The sequence below is a fragment of the Panulirus ornatus genome, chromosome 33 (genome assembly GCF_036320965.1).
Source record: "Panulirus ornatus isolate Po-2019 chromosome 33, ASM3632096v1, whole genome shotgun sequence".
In the NCBI taxonomy this organism is placed as follows: domain Eukaryota; kingdom Metazoa; phylum Arthropoda; class Malacostraca; order Decapoda; family Palinuridae; genus Panulirus; species Panulirus ornatus.
This window is the reverse complement of record NC_092256.1, coordinates 18,071,224-18,096,165: the sequence shown is the minus strand read 5'-3', so window position 1 is coordinate 18,096,165 and position 24,942 is coordinate 18,071,224. Positions and strand designations below refer to the sequence as shown.

The 24,942-nt window shown below is 40.3% G+C and overlaps 1 protein-coding gene across 5 annotated transcripts in view; it reads right to left on the bottom strand.

The window, feature by feature from the left end:
• Nucleotides 1-24,942, bottom strand: part of LanA (laminin subunit alpha) — a 119,522-nt gene that overhangs the window by 92,206 nt on the left and 2,374 nt on the right. For all 5 annotated transcript variants that reach the window (XM_071681747.1, XM_071681748.1, XM_071681750.1 and 2 more), the window contains exons 2-14: nt 23,188-23,334; nt 16,485-16,612; nt 13,252-13,360; nt 9,523-9,693; nt 8,794-9,007; nt 6,540-7,160; nt 6,017-6,424; nt 5,001-5,511; nt 3,877-4,081; nt 3,534-3,674; nt 3,049-3,261; nt 2,078-2,380; nt 1,430-1,582 (exon numbers count right to left, since the gene is read on the bottom strand). In XM_071681747.1, coding sequence (XP_071537848.1) covers nt 1,430-1,582; nt 2,078-2,380; nt 3,049-3,261; nt 3,534-3,674; nt 3,877-4,081; nt 5,001-5,511; nt 6,017-6,424; nt 6,540-7,160; nt 8,794-9,007; nt 9,523-9,693; nt 13,252-13,360; nt 16,485-16,612; nt 23,188-23,334 — 3,324 coding nt within the window. The remainder of the gene's footprint in view (nt 1-1,429; nt 1,583-2,077; nt 2,381-3,048; nt 3,262-3,533; nt 3,675-3,876; nt 4,082-5,000; nt 5,512-6,016; nt 6,425-6,539; nt 7,161-8,793; nt 9,008-9,522; nt 9,694-13,251; nt 13,361-16,484; nt 16,613-23,187; nt 23,335-24,942) is intronic.

Here is a 24,942-nt window from a genome sequence, read left to right as displayed (position 1 = left end):
AAACTGCAGAAGCTGGTGACTGAGTTTGGTAAAGTGTGTGAAAGAAGAAAGTTAAGAGTAAATGTGAATAAGAGCAAGGTTATTAGGTACAGTAGGGTTGAGGGTCAAGTCAATTGGGAGGTAAGTTTGAATGGAGAAAAACTGGAGGAAGTAGAGTGTTTTAGATATCTGGGAGTGGATCTGGCAGCGGATGGAACCATGGAAGCGGAAGTGGATCATAGGGTGGGGGAGGGGGCGAAAATCCTGGGAGCCTTGAAGAATGTGTGGAAGTCGAGAACATTATCTCGGAAAGCAAAAATGGGTATGTTTGAAGGAATAGTGGTTCCAACAATTTTGTATGGTTGCGAGGCGTGGGCTATGGATAGAGTTGTGCGCAGGAGGATGGATGTGCTGGAAATGAGATGTTTGAGGACAATGTGTGGTGTGAGGTGGTTTGATCGAGTAAGTAACATGAAGGTAAGAGAGATGTGTGGAAATAAAAAGAGGGTGGTTGAGAGAGCAGAAGAGGGTGTTTTGAAATGGTTTGGGCACATGGAGAGAATGAGTGAGGAAAGATTGAAAAGAGGATATGTGTGTCGGAGGTGGAGGGAACGAGGAGAAGTGGGAGACCAAATTGGAGGTGGAAAGATGGAGTGAAAAAGATTTTGTGTGATCGGGGCCTGAACATGCAGGAGGGTGAAAGGAGGGCAAGGAATAGAGTGAATTGGATCGATGTGGTATACCGGGGTTGACGTGCTGTCAGTGGATTGAATCAGGGCATGTGAAGCGTCTGGGGTAAACCATGGAAAGCTGTGTAGGTATGTATATTTGCGTGTGTGGACGTGTATGTCTATACATGTGTATGGGGGTAGGTTGGGCCATTTCTTTTGTCTGTTTCCTTGCGCTACCTCGCAAACACAGGAGACAGCGACAAAGCAAAAAAAAAATGAATGAGAGGTACAATGTACCAAGTGAACAGCAATTAGGTATAAGAAAATATTTAATTATCATCATTATCCCTGGGGATAACAAAGAAAGAATATTACCTATGTATCACTTTCTCAGAGGATGAACAAAAACAGGAACCTGATGATGATATTTTCCTTGAAGGCTCAAAAATCTGTTCCTGACACTTCCTTGCAAAGGCAGAAAGAGTGAGCAAGTAAGAAAAAAAGTAATTTTCATCACACTGCACTTACTGTCACTTCACTTTCTCAGAGGATGAACAAAAACAGGAAACTGATGATGATATTTTCCTTGAAGGCTCAAAAATCTGTTCCTGACACTTCCTTGCAAAGGCAGAAAGAGTAAGCAAGTAAGAAAAAAAATAACTTTCATCACACTGTACTTACTGTAACTTCAGAGGAGCTATAAAAAGGAGCCCTAAGAAAAAAGAAATTCATATCTAATTCTATGTAAATCACATCTGTTTACAGAATAGTCATATTACCTTAGTAGATTCAGGTGGGACTGGATATGAAGATTCTAGGCACTGACCATCTAGGCGAGTGCACACTGGCTTTGGAGTAATTAAATCTTCATGCCAATATTCATATGGTACTGCTACAATAGACTCTATGCCAATATTAGTATTGGTCTCACCCTGAAAGTATTGTAAACCATATCAATTCATGTTCAAGAGAAAATATAATTTTTTTCATTAAAGAACTAATTCTAAAAATTATTTAGAACTGATATAACTAATACAAGCCAGTGATATAACTAAAGTTTTCACACAAAACCTTTTGCATAATAGATCTTCACTAATTCAACGGTTGCTTTGTGACGTACTACAACAAACATCAATCAAAATTAGGGAGAGAACCACAGAGATTATGACAAGATTAGCAGAAAAAGTGTAATAAGAGTGATAAGAGCACAACAATTATGCTAGAGATGAATAATAACCAAAGACTCATAAATACAGTCATTTCCTATCCTTTAGCAAGAAGTGGAAGAAGAGATTCAACACCTATAAAGTTAAGAGTACTAAAAAGCTATATGGTAAACATGCATGCTGTAGATGAAAACAATCTGGTTTTTTCAATAAGCCCTTTATCAGAAAACATATGTAGTCTAAAAAAAACAAAACACTAACTTTGATATCAAGACTGATGAAATTGCTGTCAAAGTTGAAGATGCCCACTCTTCCACTTAGGTCTGTAAATACTTGACGACAAGTGGCTGAGTACATGCAATCATAAAGGATGGCTCTCCCTTTCTCTCTACCCTTGTGTGTTGAAGTTTCTACAATTACAGTAGTGGTTTTACCACCACTTGGAGTATAATAGTTGATAAGAAGTATATGATGTCCTGGACGAGCAAGACGAAGGTCATACTGAACATTAGGTTGATTGTGGTTCAACCATGCCATTGGCTGGGTTTCAAGTTCTAATAAAACCTGGATGAAAATAATAACAAAAGAACATTGAAAGGCAGACAATATATAAGACAAATAATAACAATACAAATGCACTATAATTACAGTAGCCTGAAGTGATATTTTGCTAAATAAAACATATCAATGGATATATAACTTCTACAAAAATGAAAAGTAAATGCAAAAGATACATTTCTGGCCCTAAATATGAGAGGATAAATCTAAACTAAGGAATCTTCTAGAAAGGTAGTGTGAGTCAAGATTTGTAGCTCAACACTGAAAGAAACCTTGTGTGTGGCAAAAAAGCAAATCCTGATTTTCAGTTCAAATATGGATTGCAAATGCAGGGCCTAACGTTCCTTTTAACCTCTCCAAGTTTTAAACATGAAGTGTTAGAAAAATTACCACAAGCATAACTGCCTTGTTCTGGCCAAACATTCATATCAATGACAGCTCTCTTAGCATCTGAGTCTCAGTACTCAACAAAATATATCAGAAGCAGCAGTGTCTTCATTATAATCAGACACCAGCAAAGTCAAACACCAAGGACTAAATGAGTACACTGCACTATAAACCAGCTTCAGGTATCTACTGATCTGTTAGGCTACTCTGAGCCAAAATATATTTACATGATACCTGAAAACACCTTTTACAACTTCATCTGAAAAAACTCTAATGCAGAAACTCACCTCATAATCATCAAATAATTCCACAGCTTCTCGCTCACCACCCACACTACGATAGCCAGCTGATCCATAAATGTAATTATGGTGTAAAATATCAGGATATGCATAATGTAAGCACATTTTCCCATCTCTATGACCCATCATACAAGGAGTTGTCACATTCTTGGTGAGAATGGTACCTTCATAGTATGCAAGAGGAAGTAACACAAAATAATCCTGAAATGATAAAAAAGTGATGGGTATAATGTACATTCAATCAGAATAAAAATAATGAGTATTTCAGTCAATGCTCTGCTTGCAAAACTCTGACATTCATTCCATGACAATGAATTGCTTCTCTAAAATGTACTCTACAGTAACCTGAAATGATATTTGGCCAAGCAAGCCATTACAATAGACATAAGATATAACTTCTACAATAATGCACTGCAAATGCAAGAGGCTCTTCACTTAAAATTCTCAAATATGCTAAGAAATATACAACATACCAGAAAGAGGTTTTGATTATTCTCTATAGCAATGGACCATTGACCAGGGTTCATAACTAATGGTACAGGGAAGTCACGAGACACATCCATAAGAGTCATAAGCTGTGGCCCACTTGTTGGTGGAAAGTGAACATCAACTTCCTGTAAATGTTTCACAATGCATGTGAGCAAATTAATTTTTCCGATCTCAAAAAAATCACATGGTAAACAGACAATCTATGAAACACATAAAATGTAAAGCAAAAAGAATATTTTGCTGGTTCATTTAGAGCATTTGCAGATATTTGTCATTGAACAGTGTTATGATAAAAAATATGCAATGACTTCATTGGGAATAATTTACCTGTTCAGTATCACTTGGATCATCTGGTGTAATTTTAATCTTGCCAACAATTGTTCTTGAACTTGGGTTGTGGTAGAACATTACCATGCGATATAAAGATGGTTTTTCAATGTATACTTCTTGGATTATTTCTTTTTGAATATCAGAAAAAACAGCATATCCTCGCCATGAGTAGTTGGGGAACACTTCATCATCATATCCAAATCTGAAAGGCAAAATTCAAGAATGCATAACGTGCTGTATTCAAATTCAACAAACCCTTCTGCTGTCAGCTGCAGTACATTATATTCATGTTCAATATGTAATTTCCTTCCACAGAAACAACATCCCAAGGAGGACTTTATCTAGTCTGTCATTCCCTACTCCTGCATAAACTAACATATGGAATCACATCACTGGACAGTAATCAAGAAAAGCAGTTACTTTCGTGTGCACATTCAGTTTCATAACTAAGTCTGTTTTCACAGGAGGGAAAAGGAGGAAGAATACTAGAGTGTGCTTAATGCTTACATATAAAAGTCCTGGATTACCTAACATTTCAAAGAGGCCTAATGGTAACAACAAAAATTCATGTTTAGCTTTAGTAACTTTTACCATAAAATTATTTTCAAATATTAAGAACCAAAGTTTATTCATTAGGAATGAAATAGGAAAAGACTATGGGAGTTGGAAACACAAAAGTGATTGATGAAAAAGAGATATGAGACCACTGAGGTGAGAATCTGTGAATGTTCACCAAGCAAACCTGCCAAATGAAACATGAAAAAGAAACATGTTCACATATATATCAGTATGCTTCTTAACATATTCTAAATCAAAAATTCATGCACAGTTTCAGCCTAAAATTTTATATATTATCTTTAAATTATGAATGTATAAAATTTAATAGTTAGCATAAAAGGGGTCCTGAGGTTGCACAACTACCATAATTGTGATGTACTAATTCCTCATTTTTCTGTTTATATTTTAAACCTGATCAACTTAAAAGCACAGTGAAATAACTTGAAACTAGCATGTTACACCTCTCTATAACAAACACAGTAATTGAATCACTGAAAGTATTGTGTTCAAATAATCACTATAACAATAAAACAAAAGCAAGAAATAAAAGAAAAATATTTTACCTGACTGCAGTATTCTGAGGGGTGTGACCATCTTCTGCCTCATACTTAAGCTGGTGTAGTGTTGGGAAGTAATGAAGTTGAAGTGGCTCATCGCAATGTTGGCCAGTAACACGAGGCCTACATCGGCACTGTCCTGTATTCTTATCACATACATTGTCTAATGAGCCACCCACATTACAGCCACAATTCGTGCAACCAAACAAATTGTCTTCTAATAGGTTGTATGTCCCATCTCGACATGTATTACACTGACGGGAAACAACTCCCGGCTTGCAGATGCACTGACCACTCTCTGAATCACAAGATGCCATTCCACCAATGGTGCCAGGGGTGTGACACCCACATTCCTCACAGCCAAAAGGATTTTCCTGTCTTAAATCCCAAAAGAGTGGCTTACAACTGTCACAGATTCTTCCTGAAACACGTTCCTTACACTCACACAACTCACCCACTGGAGCATCACCACATCCACCAAAAGTTTCTAAAACACCTGCAGGGTTGCAGTTGCACTCTAATTGGAAGAAAAGAATTCAAAGTAAAAATTATTTTTCTAAATGCAGATGGGAAAAGCTGAGGATGTAATAGTTTTCATGTTTTATCAATATGTCACTTTTTATCATAGATAATATAGAATGCCAAAGCCATTCACAGACTATGTAAATAAAGTTCACCCTGTTGCCTGGTCCCATCATCACATGGCATCACTTCAATTTCAAGTTACTTTACCATGCAGGGCCATTTACATAAACTTATGGATGGCCACCAAACAAATCCTTTTCAAAGTAAATATGGCAAGTTTGCATATTTACATACTTTTTCATCATGTGCAGAGACAGCAAAAATCTTATCAAGTCATACAAAAGATATTCATAATAGCATGGCAGCATAATTTGATTGTAACAATGCCTAGAATACATGTAACAGATATGCAAAGCAAAACAATGGGCCAGAGTGTTTATGTGAACACAAGGCCTCTATATAGATCTTATACCAATATCAATACCACAGTTACTCACCTTCACATATGGGGAAATTGTAGAAACCCTCAAAGCACATATCACAATGAACTCCACTGTAGTTAGGTTTACAACGGCATTTTCCATCTTTGTCACATGAAATACCAATACTTCCTGCTTGATCACAATTACATGGCATACACTCTGGGAAGTTGTAGTATCCAGGACTACACTGATCACAAGCTCGACCAGAAAATCCTGTCAGACAAGCACAGTCTCCGGATGCATCACAAATGGACGATGCTGAGCCCTTCTCATGACAACCACAAGTTTGAATAAGAGGATAACCCCAATATCCTGGAGCATTGCTATCACAACGGATACTACTGAATCCTTCCAAGCACAAGCACACTCCTGTGTCCTTATCACATATCTCTTCTTCAGTCCCTTGTGCATCACAATTGCAAACTGAAAGCAATTAAAAAGACTAATAAATATACAAAAGATTAAGATATTCTGAGTCTCCAAAATATGAAATATCACAGATATCAGAGCCTTAAATAGTGAAATGCAGAATACTTACATGTGCATGTAGGATGCTCATAGTATCCATGTTCACAGCGGTCACAAGTAAGACCCCCAAATTCATTCTTACAGTTACACTGTCCAGTTTCTGCATCACAATTATCATCAAGTGACCCAATGTCACTGCAGTTGCATGGCAAACATTCTGGGAAGTTGTAATAATTGGAAGCACACTGGTCACAATTTTGTCCATCATAATTATCCTTGCAAGGACACTTTCCACCTCCCACTTCACAAATACCACCAACTGTACCAATTCTGTGACAGTCACAAGGTTTACAGTCAGGATAATCATAATAGCCATCATTGCATGCATCACAGTATGGTGGAAGATACTCTGGGCGACATTCACACTGCCCTGATCCCTCAGCACAATTGCCAGTGTTGTAAAATGAATTACAATTGCATGGTTGACATACATCAGTATCATTGAGTTCTCTGTCATAAGGTCTGAAGTACCCAGGCATGCACTTGTCACAGTTGATGCCTTCTGTGTTGTGCTGGCAATTTTGGCAGACTCCACCACCTTCAAAATTGCCATAGATGTCTCTTGAAAGTCTTTTTTCATTTACCTCTTCACTAAAGATGCATTCATCTGTATGGCCATAACAGTTGCATGCTGAAATAGAATCTTAAACTGCAATACATGAGGCAACAAGGTACAAAACATATATCAACAAAAAAAATCTTCATAAACAGTGCTTACATAAATCTAATAAGAGACAACAGGAGCATGAATAACTGTTGTCTCTGGTAATGACAACTAGGTTATGATACATGACTCAAAAAAAGTATGTGCCATCATGTAAAATGCATCTCCTTACCAGTAAGAATAATGCTAATGAACTCAACTCCACGAAACTCCCTTTTGACTAAGCATGCATCAAAATACAAAATCTAAACAAACTGAATAAAAGTCAGTTTTTTATTAACAGTACTCTCTGCATCCTAACAGAAATCTGAAATGTTTAACAGTTCACCCTAATCACAGTGACAGCCACTAAAATATCAAATAATATATGAGACTACCAAAACAAAGTATCAACGATCCTCCAAATAACTGCACTTTTATCAGTCAGAAAGAACAATGCTGTTGTGGCTAGCATAACTGACCGTGACACATTCACGGGCCTCACAGGGTCAAGCTCATAGGTTCAAATACTGGTTATGGCAGTCAGTCCACAGTCATCCCAGCTGTTCATCCATCCCAAGGGGTTGGTCAATAAATTGGGTACCTGACTCAGGCTAGGGTATTCCCTGCGTGTCATAGAAGGCGATTAAAATGGGAAGGAGTTGGAGGCTGGAAATTCTCCCCTCCCATTTTAATTTCTCTAAAAGAAGGAAGAGAATGGGGCCAAGTGAGCATATTCCCTCTAAGGCTCAGTCCTCTATTCTTAACGCTACCTCGCTAATGCAGGAAATGGCAAATATGTATGTATGAATATGAACAAAGTACATATGAATGCACACCTTCAGAGAACATACAAACCTCCAACAGCCAGGATCAAACCCGAGGCCCCTGTGCAACAACCTCCATGTTGTACAGTTAGGTTCGGTAAAATGCAATCTGCTGGCTGTGTGAGCCTGATGGGAAATAACCAGTGTAGACCCTGTTGCTCAACAACGTGAGATGAAGGGTATTCTAGTGCGTAGTATTAAAAAAGTCATTTCCCTATTAGGGGCGATCATAGCCTAGGGGACCTTTGAATGACAATCAAGAGAAACACAACATTGATAAAATCAAACTTTATGCAAAAAGTTTTTGGGAATTAAAGGAGAAATTCAATTTTTGGTCATTTAAGATACTAAAGGCCCTTTAATGCCAACATATTACATATTACCTTTTTTATAGTTTAATTTTTCATATATTTCTGTAATTTTCATATATTAAAACTTTTTCTCCCTCTCCGTCATTATAAGATTCCCATGAGAACAGGTTTCATGTATATCATTAAACATCCCTCTCCGTCATTATAAGATTCCCATGAGAACAGGTTTCATGTATATCATTAAACAGTCTCCTCAAACTTTATAGTAACTTAAAATGTGTAATTATCATTTTTTTCCCAATAACCATTTATGATCCTTACAATACAAGAAAAAACCATTAAAGTAGTTTCAGCATAATACAAACAGTTCTTGTATGCCTCATATGTAATGAAAGAAAAATTATGAATAATAATAATAATGTCAGAGATATCCATCCAAGATTTAACCCTTCCAATTACTGTAAATAGCCAAATATTACTTACGTTCACAAACAAAACCATCGTGGTAACCAGCTGGCCTCCATTTTTTCTGGATAAAGCCAGGGCAGCACATCTCACACTGAGAGCCACAGGTATTGTGCTGACAGCGACAGTGCAACTTGTATAGGTCATCTGGATCTGTTATATCACAGACATCTGCATGACCATTGCATACACACCTTCCTCCTATACTTATATCCTTAATGGAATAGAAATACTGGAAAAAAAAAATCATTTTAGACCAATAGTACACATTCACAAATGTTCACAGCCATAACACCAAAAAGCAATATATGTACACATAATTTGCATGTTTCTTGATACATGAAACAGATATTTCACTCATATACTAATTGACAGGCATGCAAAAGAGGACTTTTTGATGTGAATGTGCTGAGAAGGTCAGGTGGTGGGATGTCTGATCATTACCTTAAGTGATCAAGGCTTGAACATGCAGGAGGATTAAAGGTGTGCATGGGTTAGAGTGAATGGAAAGAATGTGGTACAAAGGGGTCAATATGCTGTCCATTGACTGAGCCAAGTCACGTGAAGTGATTGGGGTAAACCATGGAAAGTTCTGTGGGGCCTGGTTGTGGATAGGGGGCTGTGGTTTTGATGAACTGCAAATGACAGCCAGAGATTGGATCTGAGCAACTGCAGCCATTCTTCATCTGTTCATGGCACTACCTTGATAATTTGGGAAACAGTGATCAACTATGAATAAATACTTACCCTCCTTGTGACTGTTGGATCTTGCCTTGCCACTGACATAAGATGACCAAGTAATGTTTTAGTGCGTAACAAGCGAAGCCGAACAGTGGTGGCACGAGTAAACTCTTGGAGGGCAGAAGAATTGAAGAAACTATTGGCTGATGGTCGATTGTTCAGCAGAGAGACAACAATCTGAAAGATAACACATTACTAAATCAACATTGACAAACTAAGCATTAAAACAAGAATCATAACATGCTATATGTTATTTTCATATATTTATTATACTTTGTCGCTGTCTCCCGCGTTTGCGAGGTAGCGCAAGGAAACAGACGAAAGAAATGGCCCAACCCCCCCCCATACACATGTATATACATACGTCCACACACGCAAATATACATACCTACACAGCTTTCCATGGTTTACCCCAGATGCTTCACATGCCCTGATTCAATCCACTGACAGCACGTCAACCCCGGTATACCACATCGCTCCAATTCACTCTATTCCTTGCCCTCCTTTCACCCTCCTGCATGTTCAGGCCCCGATCACACAAAATCTTTTTCACTCCATCTTTCCACCTCCAATTTGGTCTCCCTCTTCTCCTCGTTCCCTCCACCTCCGACACATATATCCTCTTGGTCAATCTTTCCTCACTCATTCTCTCTATGTGACCAAACCACTTCAAAACACCCTCTTCTGCTCTCTCAACCACGCTCTTTTTATTTCCACACATCTCTCTTACCCTTACATTACTCACTCGATCAAACCACCTCACACCACACATTGTCCTCAAACATCTCATTTCCAGCACATCCATCCTCCTGCGCACAACTCTATCCATAGCCCACGCCTCGCAACCATACAACATTGTTGGAACCACTATTCCTTCAAACATACCCATTTTTGCTTTCCGAGATAATGTTCTCGACTTCCACACATTCTTCAAGGCCCCCAGAATTTTCGCCCCCTCCCCCACCCTATGATCCACTTCCGCTTCCATGGTTCCATCCGCTGCCAGATCCACTCCCAGATATCTAAAACACTTCACTTCCTCCAGTTTTTCTCCATTTAAACTCACCTCCCAATTGACTTGACCCTCAACCCTACTGTACCTAATAACCTTGCTCTTATTCACATTTACTCTTAACTTTCTTCTTCCACACACTTTACCAAACTCAGTCACCAGCTTCTGCAGTTTCTCACATGAATCAGCCGCCAGCGCTGTATCATCAGCGAACAACAACTGACTCACTTCCCAAGCTCTCTCATCCCCAACAGACTTCATACTTGCCCCTCTTTCCAAAACTCTTGCATTTACCTCCCTAACAACCCCATCCATAAACAAATTAAACAACCATGGAGACATCACACACCCCTGCCGCAAACCTACATTCACTGAGAACCAATCACTTTCCTCTCTTCCTACACGTACACATGCCTTACCTCCTCGATAAAAACTTTTCACTGCTTCTAACAACTTGCCTCCCACACCATATATTCTCAATACCTTCCACAGAGCATCTCTATCAACTCTATCATATGCCTTCTCCAGATCCATAAATGCTACATACAAATCCATTTGCTTTTCTAAGTATTTCTCACATAAATTCTTCAAAGCAAACACCTGATCCACACATCCTCTACCACTTCTGAAACCACACTGCTCTTCCCCAATCTGATGCTCTGTACATGCCTTCACCCTCTCAATCAATACCCTCCCATATAATTTACCAGGAATACTCAACAAACTTATACCTCTGTAATTTGAGCACTCACTCTTATCCCCTTTGCCTTTGTACAATGGCACTATGCACGCATTCCGCCAATCCTCAGGCACCTCACCATGAGTCATACATACATTAAATAACCTTACCAACCAGTCAATAATACAGTCACCCCCTTTTTTAATAATTTCCACTGCAATACCATCCAAACCTGCTGCCTTTCTTTCTTTCATACTATTCGCCATTTCCCGTGTTACCCAGGTAGCGTTAAGAACAAAGGACTGGGCCTTTGAGGGAATATCCTCACCTGGCCCCCTTCTCTGTTCCTTCTTTTGGAAAATTAAAAAAAAACGAGAGGGGAGGAATTCCAGCCTCATGCTTCCTTCCCTTTTAGTCGCCTTCTATGACACACAGGGAATACATGGGAAGTATTCTTTCTCCCCTATCTCAAGGGATTGTCCAAGACAATCACATGTTTACCAAATGGTAAAGTCCATCCTTAGACTTTAAACCATACCATTTAAGGAGATATGAATTATCTGTAGAACAAGGATGTGTGTTATGGGGTATGAGTGTTAATTCTATAGTGTTTTAGGGGACAAATTTTGAATGAACTGCATTTTGAACATCCAGGTATATGTGCTATAAAAGCACCGACCAGAAGTTTCATATGGTGGCCTAAACTGGATGGTGAAATAGATATGATGGTGCATGAGTGCTCTATTTGTCAAAATGTTAGGAGTATGCCAACCAGAACACCTTTGAAAACTTGGAAATGGCCTACCCATCCCTTCCAAAGAGTACACATCAACTTTCATTACAAGGAAACAGACAAATTTTTGGTATTAACTGACCATCATTTAAAGTGGATTGATGCTGTACACATGTATAGTACTAATGCTGGTAGCACCATTGATGAAAAGATTCATATTTGCTGAACATGGAATACCAGAGGAGGTAGTATCTGACAATGGTTCTCCATTTCAATCATTAGAGTTTAAAAACTTCATGAAACTCAACTGTGTAAAGCATAGACTGACCCCACCCTATCATCTTGCCTCTAATGGTGCAGTTGAGAGATCAGTTAAAATTGTAAAGGAAGCACTTTCCATGCAGGCAATGCAGGGAACTGTTGGAAAATCAATGAAACCCAGACTAGCAAATTTCTTACTCAGATACAGAACCACAGCACATAGTGTGAGAGGATGTACTCCTGCAGAGTTTATGATGAAGAGACAGTTGAGAACACGATTAAGTTTAATTAAGCCAAGGAAACAAACTCAACAAAAGATGTATCATGACAAGAGTTCCAGTGAATGAGTGTTCAAGTAAATGATAGGGTGAGAATTAGGAACATAGCTATAAGGTCATGGTACTGTACATACAAAATGGATAACAGGTGTCATCAATAAAGTATGTGGATCTACGATATATTTAGTGAAATGTGGTAACTCAGTAAGTTATGTTCAAGTAGATTACATCATTCATGCACATGACAAGGTGAATGTAGCAGCAGAACAGGATGATAAACTTGATACAGTTGTGGATGATTGTCAAGGTGATGAGGTCAAAGATGATATTCCCCACCATCCACATAATGTGTCAACTGACTGTGGTGGTGATACGTCTGATCATGCACAGATCAAAAAGAGTTAGGAAACTTGTAATAAAATTAGACCTCAGATTTTCTAAATTGTGAACAGGCCTTTCAAAACTTTAGTTAGGGAGATACATTTCTCATGTTCTATTCTTTCCAATGCCATATATAAAACTGTAAATTTTGTTTATTCAAAACTTGAACCAACCATTAATTCTTTCTTTGAAAAGGAGTAGTGTTATATACATAATATGTTTAGGCCTATATAATCATAATGTATTAGGCTGGTAGTAAGGAGAATGTTACAAATAAACTGCATGACCTAGAGTTTATGTGGTTTCCCTTTCTCCTAAATTCTCCGATTGAATCACTTAAGATATTACCTTATACATGTAAGACTGCATGACAGTTAGCTTTAAGACTTACCTCCCCACCTTCCAAGGGTACCACTTTTGAAAAATGAGTGACACAGGTCACATCATCATCTTCAGTAATAGGATTTAAGCTCTCTTTCCCAAAGAAGTTTTCACAGTCTCTGAAATAATAAAAGCAATGATCAATAAATTAATTCTTGTTTATAGTGCAGATCTCCTTCGGATGCTTTCTCTACAATATACCTACATTCATGTCCCAATGACATCTTCAGATAATGTACCATTTACAAGAATGTTTTGTTTTTCTACTATGAAAAGAAATATAAGCCATTCTGGGCATCAACAAACTTTTACAAACTTAGTAGATTAAGAGGGAACATATATATTATACCTGAAAGAAATATAAGCCATTCTGGGCATCAACAAACTTTTACAAACTTAGTAGATCAAGAGGGAACATATATATCATACCTGTAAGTTTTATATTCTAGAAACATGAGGCAGAAGTAGTAGGTCGGAACATTAGGTAGTAGTCATTAGAAACAGTTGGTAGGAGCCTTTGCTTTCGCCACACTAGTGTTGCCCCTGTCAATGACCTGTTAAGTGTGAAGCACAGAAGCTAACTAGTTATGGAGACTCTATTGCTGTGGCCACCCCCTTGAGGAAGCTCCTGGTGGGAGCAGGTGTCAGAGATGTAAATGTAGCTATAGATATGCAGCCAGGGAGAAAAGATAAACCTCCTCTTTATGTGCTCCATACCTATGAGATACCTATAGCATATCAAATACTGAGGAAATCCATCCAGCCACTCTTTCATAACACCTGGCAAAATGTAGACAGATTGGAAGATCAAGTAAATTCTACATATAGTAGACATTTTCACAGCCACTCTTTCACAGCAACTGGCCATACATAAGCAAACTGGCATATGAACTAAATTTTCATCAGTATCCACATATGCGGGTGTAAACCACATGAGAAGGCACAAGTTGATGGAGCATATCATAACACCCACTTGTTTTTGTATTGCCAAAGACAATAATAACCAACTGCTCTACAACCAGAAGTAATTGCTTTTGGAGAAGAAAGAAATTATGCCACCAATACCTGGAAAACTGTAGCATACAGTATTTAGAAAAATTCTGAATATAAATAGTCCTATTATCTAGACTGACAATGAAGAGAAGAGAAAGAATCTAAAAGGTTGTAAAGAAGGACTGAGGAAGAGTGAGCAGAAAAAGAGCAGTAAGTAAAATCTGCCAGCTACCAAAACTAAATTCAGCAAATATGATCATGTGTTACATCTAATGTTATCTTTTGCAACCATGCCAATACAGCATGATAGGAAACAAGATACGAAATAACTCCTACAAGGTATCTAGTGTGTAAGGTAGCACGGAGACAGAAAATGACTACCTAAATATTTAACATATGGCAATATGGGACCAACTGATCTGACTTTTAACCAAGATAATCCTGCAAGAAAAGAGTTTTAGTGTTTTTTTAGTCTTCATTTCTTTCTCCCTAACAAATGATATTATACTAAATTACTTTATGCCAGGGCTCATCAACCTAAAACTCTGCAAAGAAGTATCTTGGACAAACCATACCTAATCGTAGTTTCTGCACCTTAACTCTGCTGAAATAAAATTATCACATTGCGAAAGAGATGGGTAGACGAAATTTGCTGCAATCCCCAGATGTACGCAATTCGACTTATATTCTTACATAATTTTGAATACATCTGGTGCAAGTTCTTGAATGGTCCAACAGTGAAGAATATAATAAATCCCTCAGGTTTTGCCCACAGGCAGGAGAAAAGTACATACAAAAATGCATGCTGGTTTGAAAAAGGGGAAGCTTATTGACAGGTTATCCGCATAATTTCTGCCTTTTTCGAAAGTCAGACATGGGTTACACAGGAAAAAATCATATTGAATATTTCATTATCAATTACTTTCAACCATGTATCACTGACCCAACACATCTACAGATTTCTTAATTTGGCTTGGATATTACGAGAGAAAAAAACAGGCAACTACTTGTTCAAAGAATATATGACGTAAGGAAAGATTGGGCTGGGTCAGGAGGATATACCTCAGCAAATATAACCATAAGGAATGCATAGTAAGGACGTATAAAAAGACTGAGACTGGTATAACAAAAGACAAAAGGCATACATGTGTAAACAGAGTAATATGTATAAATTGGGCTCTACTGAGTTTGAAAGTAGCATGTGCTGGAGACCATTAGTTATGACGTAAATGTGGCCAAACATAAGAACCATTATCAATATGGCAAACCATTGATTCCTCCCACTGTAACACTTCTGTGGATGACTATGGTAAATAAATCAACAACGTGTAAGAGGAAAAACTTGTCATATGAAATGTCGTATGAGAGAATGAAAACGAGAAGAGTAAGTGTGAACAGCAAAATGTAAAGGGGTTCGAGTGGGAAGATCTGCCTACCAAGCATGGCTACAGGAAAGCAAGAATGAAGGATGGTGAGCAAATAAATGTAAAAAAGATTAAAATGAAAAAGAAGTGTTTACAAGGGGAGGAATGAAGTACATGTAAAAAATGAGAAAGATCCAAGGTAGATAAAGATACAGGAGAGATAATCTTACCTGGGTAAGTGGATGACTGCATCTACCTATACCAGTCCTACCCTCCTAAGATAAGATACTCAGGGAAGTCAAGCTTCCTAAAACTAGTGTCAGGAATACACACCCAACCTACTCTCTCTCTCTCTCTCTCTCTCTCTCTCTCTCTCTCTCTCTCTCTCTCTCTCTCTCTCTCTCTCTCTCTCCAAAGCTATTCCCTTATCATTAATCCTATCAACTTCAGGTTCCCCATTCTTGTTTCCACTTTAAAGTTTATCATAGCTTTCTGGGTAAGTCTCTCTCTTAACTTGATACAAATTACCACCACAGTTCTAGCCTGCATTATTACAATGATGGTAGTTAAAACAATCTTTAGATATTTTCCTTCAAAAGAGAGTTGAGTAAATATGAATATCACCCACGCACTCCTTCACACCTATTCGATTTCCTTGAACAGAATTGTAGTGTAATGTGTATTACAAACACACATAGATATACAGAATGAGTGATACAAGAAACTACAAAAAATTTATAAATATAAACAATAGTTGGTGATAAGAAGACCAGTTGCGAGATTTTCTTACATCAACAGCAAAATATACATTTCAACTTATCCTTGGTGGCCAATACAGTATATAATAACACAGTTTGAACTGCTAGAAATATATCAGTCAACAAACCCTTCATTGTCAGCAAAATACTGCCATGGTGTATAGGTCTCTCCTTTGTCCACTGAACGTTCCAAAACCCACACGCCGGGGCGTGGCGAGTTTCCCATCTTGATTAACACATACGCAACTTGGAACAGCTTTCAAGATAAAAGAAAAAATGACATTAAAATAATTGGTAGAGACATCACAATCCTAATATTATCAAGGCAGGATTCTAAATGCCAGAACTTTTCTATACATTTTATTGATATATAGGTTAGAGTGCAATAACCAAGTTATAGCTTTCAATCTAAATTACATACTCCACATCCTTTCAGTACTTTATAACCCATCTTTAATATCATAACCAACTCCGGACTGTTAACTGTTAAGTGAAATAATTATCAAGAAGTATCCACTAGAATAACCACGTCCACACACGATATAAAGGGAGGAAGGTCAGATGTCAAGTCATATAATTTGTGCCCATCCTGCACTTCACAGGGATTAATGAAGCCCCTCCTTACTGCTACCTCAACACCTGTATCTTCCCAACTCTGTCTGAGGATGTAATAAATACTCAATGATTAGCCACGAGTACCACACATTCTCCAAATAACCATTACTCCATGTTTCTTTCCGGTGAACAGACCACGGTGTAGCAATGAGGTTTACTTTGAAACCCTGTGAACCTAGTCCATGGGAGGCGTGGCACAGGGGCGGCATGACGTAAGTGTCCTCACTAGTGTCAGGGACCCAGTTCTGAACATGATACATCCAACTTCCCACGCCCACCCACTTGTAACAGGACAAGCTTAGTCACAATCCCATCTATCAGGATTGAATTAGACTCGCCATCATCACCACCATGAGTGCCACCATTATTTCCGTTCCCTGTCCACACCACAATCACCCTTTCCCTAATCTCCACCTCTGTTATCCCCTACATCACGACTGCATACCCTAAAAATCCATACGGTACCACCCTATTCCCCACCACCAACCATTACAGCCACCAGCAAATCCCCACGCACACCTGAATTGCTTCGCTCCCTCTCCAACCATCTACACCATCTCAGCTGACATCACCATCATTACTACTAGCCTCACTACTATCCATTATCAAAGGACACCTCCAATAATTAGAGTGTTCGTTCTTTCTCTGTGCCGTAACCTCTCAAGAGCGTCTCCTATCATGCACAGTTAAAAATCTTGCGTTGCGGATTTCGGTGGCAACTACCACAAGAAGTTCAGCGTCTTGGCTAATATCATGACTGTGTATGATTCTTCCTCTAGCCTTACGTTACCTTAAGAAGTTCAGTGTCTTGGCTAATATCATGACTGTGTATGATTCTTCCTCTAGCCTTACGTTACCTCAAGAAGTTCAGTGTCTTGGCTATAGCCTTACGTAGCACCGATAGTGAACGCTGTGGGTCACCATTTATCATAGGTACCCACATCTAGTTTGAAAACCCAACTCGTCCGAGGAGCGTCCTTTGTTCCCTCACACTCAGATAACTCTCAGTCCTGTGTCTTGCCTGAAAATCAATTTTTCTTCTCCCTTTTTACCTCCAAGTACCTACTTATCTAGACCAATGTTCTCCCTTTCTACAGAAGCTTACTGAATACATGATATTCTGCATGGCCACTTTCCTCTGCATTCAAGTCCCCTTTCACTTGTTTCTGCTTTAAATATACGAATCATTTGCGGAGCAGTGTAGAGGTGTTGGCAATAAAATGTTTTAGTACATTGTGTAGTGTGTGGTGGTTTGATCGAGTAATAAAAGAGTGAGAAGTGAGGTAATAAGATGAGTATGGCTGAGAGCTGAAGCGGATACGCTGAAATGGTCTGGACATGTTCAGAGAATTAGAGGAGGATGACAATGAGGATATGTGTGTCAGAAGTGTAGGGAACAAGGGGAAGGGAGGCACCGAATTCGAGAAGGAAGGAGGGAATGAAAAAGCTTTTGAGCGCTCGGGGCCTAAACGTGCAGGAGGATCGAAAGGCGTGCAGGATAGGATGAAGTGGAACACTGTGGTAGACGGGGGTCGATGTCCTGTCAATGACTGAAGCAGGGTATGTGAAGTGGCCGGAGGAAGCCAAGGGAAGGTTTGTGGGGCCTGGTTGTGGATAGGAAGCTGTGGTTTCGGTGCATTACACATGACAGCTAGAAAATGGATGTGAAAGGATGCGGCCTTTCTTTGTCTCCGTAGCGCTACCTCGCTAACGCAGGAAAAGGCGGAAAAATGAGACAATATATATATATATATATATATATATATATATATATATATATATATATATATATAATATACATATATATATATATATATATATATATATATATATATATATGAAAAAGGGAACTAATGACGCGACACAAAACATATATGTAATTCCGTCCACAGAGGAGAGTGGCTGAAGTGAGTCTCATGGGAGAGTTGGTGAGGATGGGGGGGACGGTTGGACTTGAGGGTGTGTGGGAGGTACTGGTAAGTGATGCGGGCTGAGGGAGGCTGAAGGAAGACAGTATTGAGGGGTAAAGAGAGGCATCAGTGAGGAGTGAGGGGGGGAGGAAGCAGTAAGGGATGAGGGGTAGGCAGACGTGGGGGGGGGGAAGAGGGGAAAAAGCAGTGAAGGTTGTAGTATTGAAGGATGAGGGGACGCAACAATGAGGGTGAGGAAGGGAGCAGTGAGAGTGAAGAGGGGAGCAGTGAGGGTGAGAGGAGATATTGTAGCAGTGAGGGTGAGGAGGGGGAGCAGTGAAGGTGAGGGAAGGTAGCAGTGAGGATGAAGAGATGGAGCGGTGAGGGGAGGCAGCAGTGAGAGTGAGGAGGGGGAGCAGTGAGGGTGAGTGGAGGCAGCAGTGAGGATGAGAGGAGGTTGCAGAGAGGGTGAAGAGGGATAGCAGTGAGGGTGAGGGAAGATAGCAGACAGGAAATGTTATAGTGAGGGGAGGCAGCACTGAAAGATATAGGGGAGACAAGAGTAAGAGATGAGATGAGGTAGCTGTGAGGACTGAGGGCAGGCAAGAGTCAGGGATGAGGGGAAACAGCAGAGGGGTGAGTGGAGGCAACAGTAAGGGGAGGCAGGAGGGTGGGAAGGGTCGGGGGTGGTCATGGAGGGCCAGGAGTTGTCATGGGAGCCAGGCGACCCACCCTGACCCTCGGTTACACAGCTGCTGCTCCACCCTCGTCCCGACCCACTCATTGGCAAATGTCAGATGTCAGCCCCCTGACAACAACACCCACTTTCTAAATCATTACTGGTGTCGAGCCATGTCATCAATCGTTATATCTCTATTTCAAACTAATCCTGTCAGATATTGTGGTCATATCAGTAAAAAAGAATAAATGAATAATTTAGTCTAATTAACGGATTCGTACGCGGGTGGGTTTGGGTTGGGCTAGGGTGGAGAGGCTCGACCGGCAAATGTCTGTCCCCCTTCAGGAGGGTTAAACGACACCAACGACGGTATGCCAAGTCATGCCACGACCTTACACGACTCCTCTACAGAGACCAGAGTGGAATGTCATCCCAGCAAGACCACCAGGTCTGTGTAACCTGAGCTGGGGAGCCAGACATCCTCGTTGAGTCAACAACACAAATATCAAACTCGAATGCCAAACCTCTAAGACAATGGTTGGGAATATGGTTTGGTACTTCGCTCCTGCTTTATCTCCACATTTTAGATTCAAGAACAATCCATCTAACTATCCATCTCCATGTATTTCCTTTAGCATCTATAGCATCCAATGCTGATTTAATTGTGTCTACGAGGGATTAAAGTATCCTGTGTTATCATTACGCTTTCATAATTAGATGCCAGAATAGCTTGTTTTGGCCTTAGTGACACGTTCGCTCGTTTTATGACAACAGAAGTGCATTTTGCGACTAATCAGACTGGGAACTTGAAGGGATAGTCAGAAAATTGGTTTCCCTAAGAGAGAGAGAGAGAGAGAGAGAGAGAGAGAGAGAGAGAGAGAGAGAGAGAGAGAGAGAGACGTTAGGAGAGAGCTCAAAGGTGCAGAAGACCTTAATAAATGCATCTCGTGGTCTCAGATACAGTACAGGCAAATTACAAGGTATGAGATACAAAGAAAGCTTGTAGGCAGCAGGCGAGCATCGCCTTGAGCAGATGGTAGGAGCAAATTAGCTTTAACAACCCGTGAGGAGGTGGAGCAGCACGTGTGAGGGTGTCTGGCTTAGCGAACCAAACCAATCTCCTCACACACTACCACCACAACGAAGGTTGTGCGGGAAAAAAGTTCTTTTATATAACGTTTAAACGAAAAAAAAAAAACGCCGTAAATAAAGTTCGTAACTGATACTAGAAACCACATCCGCAGCTTAACTTCAATTTGATCTTTTTTTACTTATAATGATCTCCAGGGCTCAGCTTGCACCTGTCCTCACAGATCAACCATCACTTCGTCCTGGGAAAGGAGTAGCAAGGATGAGGCGTCTCTTTGCCATGGGTCATCTGAAACGGCTTTCCAAAAAGCCATATCGTTGTCCCAGGCTCCAACCATAGATCTTGTCCTGGGCACCAACCCTATTCAAATCCCAGGCTTCTACCGTGTCCTGGTATTGGCTCCTGCTATATCATAGTACAATTAGGTTCTACCTATACCTTAGTTGTAGTTCCCATCGTTAGCCTCATCGTAGACATCTACCATACCTTAATTCTATGTACCTACTACATCTTTGTTCAAGTTCCGACCACACTCTGGCTTAGGTTCCAACAATATCCTAGAACAATCAACCCTGGCCGTGAGTAAACCCTATACATAAGAGAATTCTTCAGGTCTGTAAACCGCGATGAAAAGAGCGATAATTATTTGCACGTGTCGGAAATCAACACCTACGTCAACTTATGAGGGGGGAGGAGCTGTTGCTGCCTTCGTGAATACGCAGGCCTTCCTGGCGTGGCACACGAGCCACAATAACGCGAAATAGGATGATGATAATAATACTAACAGGGATTGGTAACATGTGGTCCTAGCACTGGATAATACAATTACAGCAAATTGCGATGAATAGATTTTGTGACTTCTAGTACACGTAATGCGAATAACATTGGTAAAGCACCCATGAATATACTCAAACCCTGTTATATAGAGCGGTTACACTGTACTAAAGTTATGTTTCGTAATGAAATATAACGTATGAAAGCAGGCAGACACAAACAGGCAATGGCGTACAAAGCATGGTATTCAATTCTACTGTAGACGTAACAGGATCCCCTGAGAAACTATTCGAGAGAATAATCTCCCGCCTCTCACTCCTACCCACGCCGTCATGTTAAGAAGAGGGTGTGGGGTTCACTGCCGCACCCAGCACGTGAGGAAAGGAGGGGCAGGCAGGCGAGGGGATGGGAGGGGTAGGAGAGAGTGCGATTACTCGGGAGGGGAAGAGGAGGAGAGTGCAAGGACAGTGCGGCCCCTTCCGGTGGGCGTGTTCCTGATATCCGTTAGCCTTCCTCCCGGATCTCATTCGCATCATCTCTTTCAACTGCTACTACCAGTCTCTCTAAACGCAACACCAGCAGAAATGTCGGGATTATGCAAGACTACACCACCACCACCAGTGTTCATCGTGATGCCACAAGCCGCTGTCTTACTAATACTCAACCATGCTGCAATTCTCTACCCCCACTAACAGTACTGGCCCATGATAATGCTACAAGCTAATAGCACACCACTAACAGCACTGGCCCATCGTAATGCTACAAGCTACTAGTATTCAACCATGTTACAAGGCTCTACATTGACACCAGTAGTCAATCATGCTACAAGCCTGTATATATAAGAGATACCCACCATACTGGCACTGTAAGCCTTTGCACCACCACAAGTATTCACCATAACTACATGGATCTACTCGCCCACCTCCAGTACTTAACTACAAGCCTCTTAGCGAGTTATGATTTTGACCACATACCACCTGACCTTAAGACTCATGGCCTGGTCAATCTGACCAGACTGAGATCGCCTCCTCTCAGATTACTGTGTGCCCTATCACATGAGTTGTCTTCAAAAGGTAATTGTCCGTCTCAAATTAGTAGAATCTATACGTGTCTTTGTTTCATTAATGCATTCTAAATATTCCCAAATCGTTGCGTCCTCGCATTATGCAGTACATATATCCCGTCAGAGCGCTCAATCCCCTTCCAAAATTCCTTTAAGTAACCAATAAACTGTTTCCTTCCCCAAATATGTCCTACCCTGCTGTTCACTACTGATAACTTACTGCGTATACACCTACTGGGATTTCATCTTGGTAGCACCCCAGGGATCACGTGATATCACCCATGAACATTTGCATCAGTTCTTTTTACTTGCGCATAAGTTTCTCACAACATACCCTTGGCAGCAGTGTTAGTGCACACCAAATAAACGACAGATATTAAATCGTTGGCTGTGTTCCTTGATATGTTAACGAGCCTCGAAGAGATATATACCCAAGAGAGATTTATTTACCTTTTTGCGTGCCCCAAAGTTCCCTATCTATATGCCTAAATATTGAGGAACTAGTGGTTATCATTCCATTCTACAGCATCAACTCACAACACCTCAAAGCAACCTCAGACACTTCGCAAAGACAAGGGATTTGGTCGAATGAGTTACGTCTGAACCAGTTTTTCTGCTAATTCAATCATGGTCCCCAGCTACCTACACAATGCTTCAACTGGCCGACACAATGAAGAGAACTTCATGCAGTAGTACTTACCTGACCCAGATCGATGGTAAGGTTGACTTCGTTGTACTTCATGCCACGGGAAAGAGGGGGACTCTGCCACCACCGTTCTGATCCATCGATGGCGTACTCAGGTGGATGCGCCTTGTCTCGTACACTGGGGTTACATCGATCACACCACTGTAAGGGGGAGGGGAAGAAGGCACGCCAGATTTGAACACATCGTTCACTCGTGGTATGAGAAAAAAAATCACTTATTTTCGTGATTCTAAGAATGTTTCAGTCTTGTTATTCATAAGTTTGTAACATTTTTCTTTTTCAACTAAGCAAAAATAACAAATCATATTCTTCAGAGGACCTTTTCTAACAAGCACATAAATATTCAAGAGGATGATGGTCTTTCCATCCGGTTGGTTAAATTGCCCTTAAGGTCTTCCTAAGCGACAGGTCACGTAGACCAAGTCTTTCTACCCGGCAGATCATACTGTTTATGGATCACTCTACCCGGTTGATCACACTGTCTTGGAGACTTTATACCCGGCAGGTCCCAATGGCCAAAAGGACCTGTTGGAAGATGACCCTTCGGTCAGTGTCATCAGCCTGCACGTAGAAAGACCTCTAGGTCTATGTGACCTACCTGGTAGAAAGATCCTTTAGGCAATGAGTGTATCTTGGTGGGCAAGAGGAACCCCTGAGACAACGGAACTTGCCAGGCAAGAAGTCCCTTCAAACATCTTGTGAGGGAGGGGTAGAGTGATCAGCTTTTGTGGCATTCACAAATTAACATTTCCTTAACATCTGACATTATATATATATATATATATATATATATATATATATATATATATATATATATATATATATATATATATATATATTTTTTTTTTTTTTTTTTTTTTTTTTTTTTATACTTTGTCGCTGTCTCCCGCGTTTGCGAGGTAGCGCAAGGAAACAGACGAAAGAAATGGCCCAACCCCCCCCCCCCCCATACACATGTACATACACACGTCCACACACGCAAATATACATACCTACACAGCTTTCCATGGTTTACCCCAGACGCTTCACATGCCTTGATTCAATCCACTGACAGCACGTCAACCCCTGTATACCACATGACTCCAATTCACTCTATTCCTTGCCCTCCTTTCACCCTCCTGCATGTTCAGGCCCCGATCACACAAAATCTTTTTCACTCCATCTTTCCACCTCCAATTTGGTCTCCCTCTTCTCCTCGTTCCCTCCACCTCCGACACATATATCCTCTTGGTCAATCTCTCCTCACTCATTCTCTCCATGTGCCCAAACCATTTCAAAACACCCTCTTCTGCTCTCTCAACCACGCTCTTTTTATTTCCACACATCTCTCTTACCCTTACGTTACTTACTCGATCAAACCACCTCACACCACACATTGTCCTCAAACATCTCATTTCCAGCACATCCATCCTCCTGCGCACATCTCTATCCATAGCCCACGCCTCGCAACCATACAACATTGTTGGAACCACTATTCCCTCAAACATACCCATTTTCGCTTTCCGAGATAATGTTCTCGACTTCCACACATTTTTCAAGGCTCCCAAAATTTTCGCCCCCTCCCCCACCCTATGATCCACTTCCGCTTCCATGGTTCCATCCGCTGACAGATCCACTCCCAGATATCTAAAACACTTCACTTCCTCCAGTTTTTCTCCATTCAAACTCACCTCCCAATTGACTTGACCCTCACCCCTACTGTACCTAATAACCTTGCTCTTATTCACATTTACTCTCAACTTTCTTCTT